Source organism: Arachis ipaensis, chromosome B04, assembly GCF_000816755.2.
Source record: "Arachis ipaensis cultivar K30076 chromosome B04, Araip1.1, whole genome shotgun sequence".
In the NCBI taxonomy this organism is placed as follows: domain Eukaryota; kingdom Viridiplantae; phylum Streptophyta; class Magnoliopsida; order Fabales; family Fabaceae; genus Arachis; species Arachis ipaensis.
In genome coordinates this window covers 114,806,194-114,817,050 of record NC_029788.2, presented here as the reverse complement: position 1 = coordinate 114,817,050, position 10,857 = coordinate 114,806,194, and the positions used below count along the sequence as shown (strand labels likewise).

The 10,857-nt window shown below is 34.3% G+C and overlaps 2 protein-coding genes and 2 long non-coding RNA genes across 4 annotated transcripts; 1 reads left to right on the top strand and 3 right to left on the bottom strand.

Annotated features, from left to right (window-relative positions):
* LOC110271220 lies at window positions 233–2,940 on the top strand. The gene is made up of 2 exons (XR_002361689.1): window positions 233–1,117; window positions 1,588–2,940. It is a non-coding gene; the product is annotated as an uncharacterized LOC110271220 (long non-coding RNA).
* On the bottom strand, window positions 2,395–5,752 carry LOC110271219. The gene is made up of 4 exons (XR_002361688.1): window positions 4,273–5,752; window positions 3,169–4,136; window positions 3,030–3,080; window positions 2,395–2,934 (listed from the first exon to the last, which is right to left on the bottom strand). It is a non-coding gene; the product is annotated as an uncharacterized LOC110271219 (long non-coding RNA).
* Window positions 7,801–8,493, bottom strand: LOC110271578 (putative pentatricopeptide repeat-containing protein At3g23330). Its single transcript, XM_021122565.1, has one exon. It carries the CDS (start codon window positions 8,491–8,493, stop codon window positions 7,801–7,803), a length of 693 nt encoding a protein of 230 aa, XP_020978224.1.
* On the bottom strand, window positions 8,578–9,483 carry LOC107637011 (pentatricopeptide repeat-containing protein At3g16610-like). Its single transcript, XM_021122564.1, has one exon. It carries the CDS (start codon window positions 9,481–9,483, stop codon window positions 8,578–8,580), a length of 906 nt encoding a protein of 301 aa, XP_020978223.1.

Below are 10,857 nucleotides of genomic sequence, written 5' to 3'. Positions count from 1 at the left end.
TAAACATCCATTAAAAACATAAATTTTGTGTTTTTTTAAAATGTTGAGACACAAATTTTTAACATGAGACACTAATTTATTTATAATTTTTTGTTCTATCTAATTTATTAAATACAGTATAAAATTAGTGTCTTTTTATGTCTATGTATTTTTATGTATCTATATTTATGTCTTATTTATAGTGAGACAACACCCAAACACAATCTTATTGAACTTACACACATGTAATCTAGAGGTGTAAATATTTTTACATATATCCATACTAGAGACAACACAACCTTATTGAACTCACACACATGTAATGCAGAGGTGTAAATATTTTTACATATATCCATACAAGAGACTTCTCTCAGACTCCCACAAATAATTCAAAACAACGATACCTGAAATCTCATTATGATTCTTTTTACTAAAGTTTTGTAGAGGAGACAAGAGCTCTTCATAATCAATGTTTTATTATTTATCAAATTATTATTTTATTCGCAAGTGGCTTTAATTTATATTAAAAAAATAATAAAAGTTGTGAACGAAATCACCGAAGAAACAAAACATCAACATTTTAGAATTGAGCTTCCAGATGTTGATATTGGTATTGTTGATGTTGAAAGAGAGATATAGTTGAGGAGTTACATCCTGGTAGAAACTTGAAAGAGTTATCAATTGATGGTTATAGGGATGAAATATTCCCCGATTGGTTAGGCCTTTCTTGCTACTCCAATATAACCAAATTGAGTTTGAGGAGTTTTAAGAATTGTCGTCAGCTTCCTTCATTGGGACAGTTACCCGCTCTGCAGCGTCTGGTGGTATTTAGACTTGATAGGCGGGAAAGAATTGGTGGTGAGTTTTACAACAACACTGAATCATGTCATGAGGTTGAGGGGACACCCTTCAGATCTCTTCCAAGTCTGACATTTCGTGAAATGCCTCACTGGCGAGAGTGGCATATTCCTCATGACTTTGATGGGTTTCCAAAACTTGAATGGCTTTCAATAAAAGACTGTCCGGTGTTAAGTGGAGAAACTGAGTCTGAATGCTGTATCCCACTGTCTCAATAGGAAGGCTGAAGCGTGAATCGTAATACATGGATGAGGCAAGGTCAGAATTGGGATGCACTGAAGTAAGTTTTAGCATTTGTTCAACCTCTCATGTTATTTATCATTTCAATTTTTCCATATGCCTCCTACTTTTTCCTTATCTCTGTCTGATGCAGAGTTTAATGTTGCAAGAAACTCATAGATATGGTATTGCAAGCATTCAATGAAAACCAGTGCAAGTGATGTGAGTGCTTGGCACGACATGCACTTCATCCATTTTAGATGAGTAATTGCAATAGAATTTCTCGTCTCTAATTTAGAAGTCATAACATGCAAAACTTCAGTTCCAACACTCTAGTGAAAAAATTAAATTGATTAAATATGTTGATATAGCACACAATTCTAGCTTCATTGGTTGATGTTTCATCTTTCATACAACACATGTTCTACTTTCTACATTCTTTTAGCATTATGGTACTCTCTCATTATGCTTCTTATAGTAAACTTGACAGTTATCAATTTATCTAGACTGATTATTCTTTGTTCTGTTAAGATGATGAAATCCACCATGGGGGCAATTATGCGCTTCGAAGCTAAAACTCATATGGGGAGCTCAAGACAGATCTTTATCATCCCAAGTAGGAAATGAAGGAGCACAATTCTTTGTATAAGCAAGGAGAATAATGTGGAAGAATTTTAAGGTTGACTGCAAAATTGCAAATGCAGCATGTTCTTGATGTGGTTCAGGCTCCATGAGAATTTTTTATTTCTTGAATCATTGTTTGAGCATTTTAGTCAATTAAATAGATTTTGATACAGGTGCAGTATCAGAGCAGTTAAATGTCAACTTGTGAATATATGCCATAGTTTACAAATAGTTTTACTATTCCTATTGCTTGATTAACATCTCTTTCTCAAGTATGCTTGCATCAGTAAATTAAATTATTATAACGAAACTTTTGAGAAACAAGTGTTAGTATAGTGTTTAAAACTTGAACTATAAGATCAAGTCAGCACTAACCAATAGTTGCATAATACTTTTCTATGTTACATGCTGTAAAGGATAGGCGAATACGATTTATATATATATATAGAAAATGTTGCAAAATTTTATATAACCATAATTCTGTGCTATTTCATTTTTAATGTGCCATTTTTTGCTCCACATTAGCTATAATAGTTCAATTACATTCAATACAATCTAAAGATACCTTATTCTCCTAACTCTTACCGCAAGAGTACCTTTCTTCTTTTCTTTCTTTCTTTTTTCCTGCTTCATTGGATTTCCAATTCAAAACCTGTCCTTAGATTGTAAATATGATTATTAGTTTTGTATTAAATTAGCATTAAAACTTTCAAACCTGAAGCTTTTCAGTTGCTTCTTGTAGTTCTTTTTCTCTTGTTACAGCATCATTAGAAAGTTGTCTTATTTCCACTTGTAGCCCCAACAACAAAGTAGCAGTTGAAAGCAGCTGATCGCTCAGTTGCTTTCCGTTCGCCAGCCAAGGACATTCGAATAGAGAAACATAACAAAGGAGGAAGAATATAACATAGAAAAATAAAGAAAAAGAATCAATTAGAAAGTTGAAGTGGCAACATATTATCAATGAATTCCTTTGCAAATCTCACTAGAAGCAAATAAATAACATTACCTTTTCACTCTCAAGTTCTCTCCTTAGTCTTCCTGTTTCTTGTTCAAGTTCTTCTACTTTCTGCTCCACAAATTAGCGTTTATGAAGAATAATACAACAAATCAGCTTGCGTCAATTAAAAAAATAAAACAAAATATCAGATTGATTGCCTTTGTTCCATTCGCAGCGATCAGCTTCGCCTTGCTTAACTCAGCTTCCAACTGGCGAACCTTATCATCAGAGAGAGCTAACTGTTGCCTAACATTTCCCTGCAACAGAAAGGAAGGAATGAAGGGACAAATCTCCTTACACGGAGCGTAAGCTGTGGCCTGTGTTATGCTAACAACCAAAAGCAGAACCATACCAGCATGGACTCCAAGGTATTGATCTGCTGAGATCTTTCATTAACTAACCTCTGCAATATATAAGAATGGGAACAACTTGTTAGCTTCTCATACTAGAGAGAAAAGGTTCATACTACTCTAGAATAAAAACTTTCAAACCTGAAGCCAATCTATTCGATTTTGTAGGGCTGCTCCTTGAGCCCTGCAACTACTATGATCATTTCCCATGGCAGGCTTTGTATTTGATCCACAAATTTGCTGCAATTCTTCTAACTGATCAAGGTTAAATTTTTCAATGGACTCTTTAGACTCATGCTAGTTCCATGAATCATACATTATCCATGAGATTTTAGCTTACAAAACAATGCAAACAAGAATTATCTTTAAATTATACATTTGTTTTGGAATCCATCCAATGGTATAGATAGTAGTTAAGGTTAGCATATGCTTTTGTTTTATATTAAGATTACAAAATAATATATGCAAAAAAGAATACATAAAGGTTAATAGCATATTCTCTTTCTTTCTAAAAGGAAAGGTCATGAACCAGGACCAGATATATTACGAAGTGGTAATAAACTAATAATTAATAACTGCCTGTGCCATTCTTTTCCATGGGTGGGAAAGGTTTTCAATCAAATTCCTTCGTCAACATTACCTCAGCTTCCGTAGCAAGGCTTCTCCACCGGAAGGCTGCTGCCATGACACCTCTGGCGGCTGCAAAACACTATTGGGAGTCGTGCTGTTCAGATCCAATATCATTGGTGTTGCACCTATACAATTAGTTTTTTTGTTTATTGGAAAAAGTTTACTTAGGTTGATTAAGTTGGCCATCTCACTAGGCTAGGACATTGCTCAAGGACGCTTACAATGATTTTTACTTGATTATCTACTAATATAAGCTTTACAGTAATAGTAAGTGCTTAAAGAGTCAGAAGGTTGTGTTCCTAACCCATATAGGAAACTACTAAAACCGTCTAAACTTATAACATAATCAAATAGGACACGTAAAGTAGAAAAGCCCTCCTTTTGTGATTCTTAAAGCAGGTACATGCCCTGTCAAGTAGCCATGTTTATTGTTACATGTATGCCTCGTTCAGCATATTACTTGCTTTGATAGAACATTCCTGACAAAATCATGCAAAGTGATTAACATCTATATGAATGACAATAACATTCAGTAAAGTGTCTTACATATAATATAATTACGAGGGGAGAGAAGAGACTAATCACTTATGTACATGAGATCTCTGAAGTACATACCCGCGTATGTATATATGTAGGTATGTATATACATATACACAATCCCCAACTTTAAAAGAGGTCCAGTTTTCTTCTGTTGATTCATCACCTCCGTACATAGCATCCATCCTGGTTATGATTCTTCTCACCATGGGAATTACCCTGAGTTTCTATAAGATATTGATCTAGCTTCTGCATTGACTCTATCATTGTTGCCACAAATATTAGTAGTATCTGAGTCAGATGAACCATATAAATACATTCTGTTTGTCACAATCATATGCAGAAACTCCAAACTGCTCCCTCAAATCAGATGCAAAAATTCTTGCTGTTCTTTCTGTCCGGCTGCAGCAGCATCAGGAGTTAAAAGGTCAGCTGTTCTAACTGCTTCTCCAGCTTTGTTATCCTTGGTTGTTTTACCAGTTTCTATAGGAGAATATGGTAGCAATAAATGTAAAACTTTGTGATCAGGTCTTTGAGCATGCTCCTCAGTTTCTTGTGCATTTATACCCTCATCAAACTGTCTAGTGTCCATGTCCAGTGGGACACTTCCGTTCAAATCAATATTCTGTTCACTACGATCTCTACAACTCTCAGTTTTGAGAATTGGCTGGTACTTCTGGCATCTCCTTTTATCATGGATGTTTCTGTGCCAACGTCACTATTAGAACCAAAGCCACCTCTAACATCATGTTCATGATCTGCACAGTTGAACTCGTGTATTTTGGCGTTGTTCTCCTCTTATATCAGAATCATGCTTACTAGTGACACTTCCTTCATTGATTGAACTTTGAATTTGGTCGTCTTCATGTGTATTTTGGCATTCTTCACTTCTAACATCAGAATGACTCTTCTCAGTTCTACTTGCTTCGTTGGTTGAAGTTTTAACTTGATCTGTTTCATGTGTCTTTTGGGATTCTTCACTTCTAATATCAGAGTGATGCTTCTCAGTGACACTATCTTTGTTGGTTGAAGTTTGAACTTGATCTGTTTCATGTGCATTTCGGCATTCTTCACTTGTAATATCAGAAGGATGCTTCTCAGTGACACTTGCTTCATTGGCTGAAGTTTGAACTTGATCCACCTCTTGCGTATTTCGGTGTTCTTCACATTTTTTATCAGGGTCATGTTTCTCAATGACACTTGCTTCATTGCTTGAAGCTTGAATTTGATCTCCGTCATCATGCTTCTGCACAGTAGTAGCCATTCCTGTCTTAACATCTGTTAGGGACTTGGGTATTATGGGTGCTCAAAGTCCCACATCGAGTAGTATGGGATGCTTGATGTTGTATATAAGGAGAGTGGTTCTTCCCCCTTAACAACTAACTTTTAAGTTGTGGTTTCCCACTTTCCTTAGATACTTAACAACATCATTGTTACTATGTTCCTCAGCAAGCTGTTTTTCTCTGCCTGAGGCTCCACTGACCAGACTTTAACACTTAGCTTTTAAGGTGTGGTATCCCACTTTCTTTAGATACTTAACAACATCATTGTTACTATGTTCCTCTTTCCTGATCAAGTTCTCCAATTTTCTGCTCCATGAAATACCATGTATGTTCAGCTAAATATTAAACAAAACATGATAAAGGCAACATGATACTCACCATGAATAGGTTTAAGAGTGTGCCATAAAAAAACAACAAAAAGAAAAAGGTTTAATATATCTGGAGGTGCCCATAGTTTCCCTCAAGTTTCATTTAGATCCATATAGTTTAAAACTTTGTAATTAATTCCATATATTATACAATAAATTTTAATCAAGTCCCTATAACTTAAATGTTTTTAGTTAAGTCTCTATATTTGACAAACATTTTTTAACAGGTCTCTTTACTATAAAACTTTTGCGATCAAGTCTCTGTATTGTACCGAAATTTTCAAGAGAAAAACAGGGATTTATCATCCAGTATAGGAGCTTCATTGCAAAATCGTTTAACCAAAGGGACTTGATTTAAAAAACATGTCAACAGTATAGGAAATTGACTAGAAATGCTTAAAGTATAGAGACATGACTTGATTAATTATTCTTATATGATATAGAAACTTGATCCCAAACTTTTAAACTGTAAGGATGTAATTCATAATCGAGTACAACTATAGGTGTCTCTGGAGTAACCAAACAAAAGAGTTACCAGTCTACCTTTACTCCGTGTGCAGTGGTCAGCCTCTCTTCATGTAATCGGTTTTCCAATTGGCGAACCTTACTATCAGAGACAATTAGCTTCTTCTTGGTATCCTCCTACAACAGGAAAGAATGAAGTGAAAAAAGTCTTTATAAAGTACATAAGTGGTGGATTTCTTATGTCAACAACCAAAATCTAAACCATACAAGATTTGACGTCAACATCTCGATGAGTAAACGCCTTTCTCTCTCAGACTCCTATAATATACCAAAGGGACAGACAGCTTGTAAGCTTCTTAAAATGTAGAGTACAATTTCTTATTCCTTTATTATTAAGAACTATCAAACCTGAAACTTATCTATTGTTTCTTGTAGCTCCTTTTCTCTTTTAGCAGCAGCATCAGTGAGTCGTCTCCATTCCTCGTGTTCCCGAGAAACACTTGAACCGTTTCCCATGGCAGGTTTCTGTTCTTTGGTTACTCTATCAACGACCCCTAGCTAGTTTCTTCTGTTTCGGATCCACAGTGTTCTGTATTGCTTTTAATAGTTCAGGTAATATTTTGCAATGGATTCTTTGTGATTTTAATTCCTGTACAACAAATCATAAATTAGGCACCACGCTGTAGCTTGCAAAATAACAAAAAGAATAAGTCATTTCTTTTAGAATCAACAGAATACAGAGAAAGGTGTTATGAATCAGATATGCTTTTCTTTTAGAATCTATAGCATGCTGAATTAAAGATCACATATGCTTTTCTTCTAGGTGAAGATTACACACTAATAGAAACAAAGAAAGAATAAATTAAGACAGTTGTTGAAGGATTTCATATAAATTTCTTGACAAGACAAGAAAAACCATTTTTATTAGGTTTCTGAATTAATAAAAGATAGATTTGTTACAAAATTTGTTTTGAACTCTAAAACCATTCATCAATATTCAACAACCCAAACAGCACCAACAAAACAACATCGTTCAACAACTTGCTTAACTTCGTCTTGTCTTTTAAGAATAAGCCCATAACATTATAAAACAATGTAAAATTCTAATGACCCTGCAAAAGTTGATATATATATATATATATAAATATATATATAGCTTCAAGCATAAGATGCAAACACTATAAATAGGATTTCAACACTGAATTTGGGATTCTCTCCCAAGTGAGATTCTTCACTCCTTAGTTTCAGATAGGATGGGAGTGTCAATGAGGAGAGGAACGAAATGCTATTTGTTGTTTAATAAAATTCTGTTGGAGTTTATTTTTACCATAATAAAATTTAAAAGTAACTTAACTAATGATCAGAGAGGAGTATTTTTATAAAAATACCCATGGTGGACATTGTTAACTTCCACCATATTGCAGGTATATTCACATCTACCTCGCCATATCTTAATTGAACCATAGCAAGTATAATACCTTTCCTTTATCTCACCAGAAATCCCCACAATTGCATATGCCGTTCTTAAAATGATGGAATCGACTTGCATCTCTCACTATTATCTCCCTATTTGTTATGAGTGCCATAAACTTTATTGCAGAATGGCAGTCAACACAAATTCTCAGATTTTTTGTAACTAGAATGGGCTTGGAGGGGCTGATATTAAGAAGTCCAAATGCAATGGCTATTTTTTCACTATGATATAGGAGAATCTGTTCTTTCTCCTCTTCTTCAACATCATGGAGAACAAAATTAGAATCTGCACTGTATCCCAGCCTTTTCATTTGCACTAGCAGCTCCTGTAATTTTTTATTTATGGATGCTGATTGTGGATGAGATTGATCCCCGCCAATAAATCCATGGATTACGCCAGAGACCTTAACCCAACTGCATCCTGGGCTTTTCTTGTAACCTTGATGCTGTTGTATTGTTCTGATTTGTGCTGCATCATCCCATCTCCCAACAGAGCTATAGATGTTTGACATAAGAACAAAGTTTCCTGTACTTTCAGGTCCCAGCTTCTGGATCCTCTTTGACACTTCTTCCCCCATTTCAATATTTCTGTGGGTCCTACATGCAGCAAGCAATGCACTCCATACACGAACATCAGGCTCGAATGGCATCCTTTGAATAAAGATGTATGCTTCATCCAAATTTCCTGCTCGGGCGAGAAGGTCCACCATGCAAATATAATGTGCCTCCTTCACTCTCTCTCTCTCTCTCTCTCTCTTGCTCTCTCTCTCTTCTTTCATTCTTGTTCTTCATCTTCAAGAGTCTGATACCTTCACAATTTCCTCAAGAAATCCGACTGCATCCTCCATCATCCCACACTTAGCATAAATTGATATGAGTGAGTTTCCTACCGTTGTATCTAAGTCCATCCCTGATTTAATCATGTAACAATGTAAGCTTTGCCCTTTGTTCAAATCAGTAAGCTTAGCACAAGCTCGAAGTATGCTTGCAAGAGTAACTGGTGTAGGGTTTAACTCATAAACATGTACCATCTCATCAAAAAGGGCCAATGCATTTGTCATGAAATCACAAGCAACATATCCTCCAATCATAGCAGTCCAACATATCTCATTCTTTTGCTTCATCCGATCAAAAATCTTCCTGGCATAAGATAAATGATGGCATTTAGCATACATATCCAAAAGACCAGTTCCAACAACAACACTGTCACTGAACATTTTCCTTAAAGAGTAACCATGGATTGCCTTTCCCTGGCTTAATGCATTAGCTTGTCCAACTGTGGGTAGAACTGCTACAATAGTTGAAGAATTGGGAACTATTCCTGCTTGTTGCATTTGTACAAGTAACTCCATAGTTTCATTGTGAAGTGTATGCAGTGAAAACCCAGCAATGATGGCATTCCATGCCACAATATCCCTGCTGGACATACAATTAAATAAGGTTTGTGCTTGAAACAAATCTCCACATTTGGCATACATGTCAACCAAGGCTGTGCAAACATAAACGTCCATTTCGAGACCAAGTTGCTCGGCATGCTTGTGGATTTCTTGCCCAACTTGTATATCTTGCAGAGCCGAACAAGCTTTGAGAATAAAAGGGAAAGTGAATTTGTTGGGTGTCACCCCAAGTTGCAACATCTTATAGTACAAATCTATGGCTTGTTGAAAGGGTGCATTCCAGGCATAAGCTCTGATCATCATGTTCCAACAAACAACACTTGGGTTTGGAATTTTCTCAAACACTTGGCGGGCAAGTTCGACTTCATTACATTTAACATAGAGATGAGTAAGCTTGTCAAGGATAATGGAGAAATCTTTGATGTTAGAATTGTTCTTAATGATATGTTGATGTATAATCTTCCCTTGAGAAAGAGATTTGGATTGGATGCAGGATTCAAGTTGGGCCACGTACCAATGATTTGACTCAAACTCATCTCTCAACTGGAATCTATTAAAACATAATCCAGGAATTACCTTTTTAAAACCTGGAATCTTCAACTTGTCCCCTATAGAAACATGCTTGCCTTAAGAGGTTCACCATTATACAAAGAAACCACAAAGAGGAGTGGGGAAGGAGAGGAAGATTAAACAGACATAGACAAAAATAAGGTTATTTATTTATTTATTTTGGTTCTTAGTACAACACATTTGGAAAGTGTTTTTTGACTTTTTGACAGCTGACGCAATTAGATCCTGTTGAAGTCAGATTACAAAACTTTTCTAGAAAACAACTATCACAAAAAAAAGAAAGTAAAAATAAGAAAAGAGAATCTATCCATTTATAATTTATAATATGTAAAAGATTATAACAAATTATCAGGAAAACTTTTTACATTTTTTTGACAAAAGTCATTTACGAGAAGGTAAAGGAATAGTGTCTCTAAATTCCGGGATTTTTTTCTAATATAAATTACGAAAAATACTTATTTTTTTAAAATTTATTTTTGAGTTTTATTTATTGAAATGTGTTTTTTTTTATTTGGACAAGCGAACTCTATGAAAATTAACAATTTCGCTTTACTAACAGGCGATCGCCTTATATTAAATTGAGTTTGAAAAGTTAACAATAGTAAGTATTATTATTGTCTCTGGAGTACATAAGAGTACATGAATAAGTTGTATTTTATTTTTGGAAATAGTTAATTTTTTAATTTATAATTAAAAAAATCTTTGTTAAATATAGTTTATTATGGTGTATTTATGTATTTTTTGGAGACGATAATACGTATTTTATTGTTTTTTTTATATAATACAACAAAAAATTATAGTTCAATAATTAAAGAATCTATAAGAAATATAACCCGAATTAACAAATTTTAAATTTTTACCAAAATTGTGTGAGAGACAAAAAAAAATTATAAGAAAAATAAAAATTTATATCAAACAATCATAATTCTCCTTATCAAAAAATAATTATTTTTGTCGTCACTATTATAGTTTTTTGAATTTGATGGCAATTATTATCATCGTCTCCAAAAATACATAGGTACACTAAAATAAGTCATATCTAACAAAGATTTTTTAATTATAAATTAAAAAAAATTATTTTCCAAAAATAAAATACGATTTATTCTT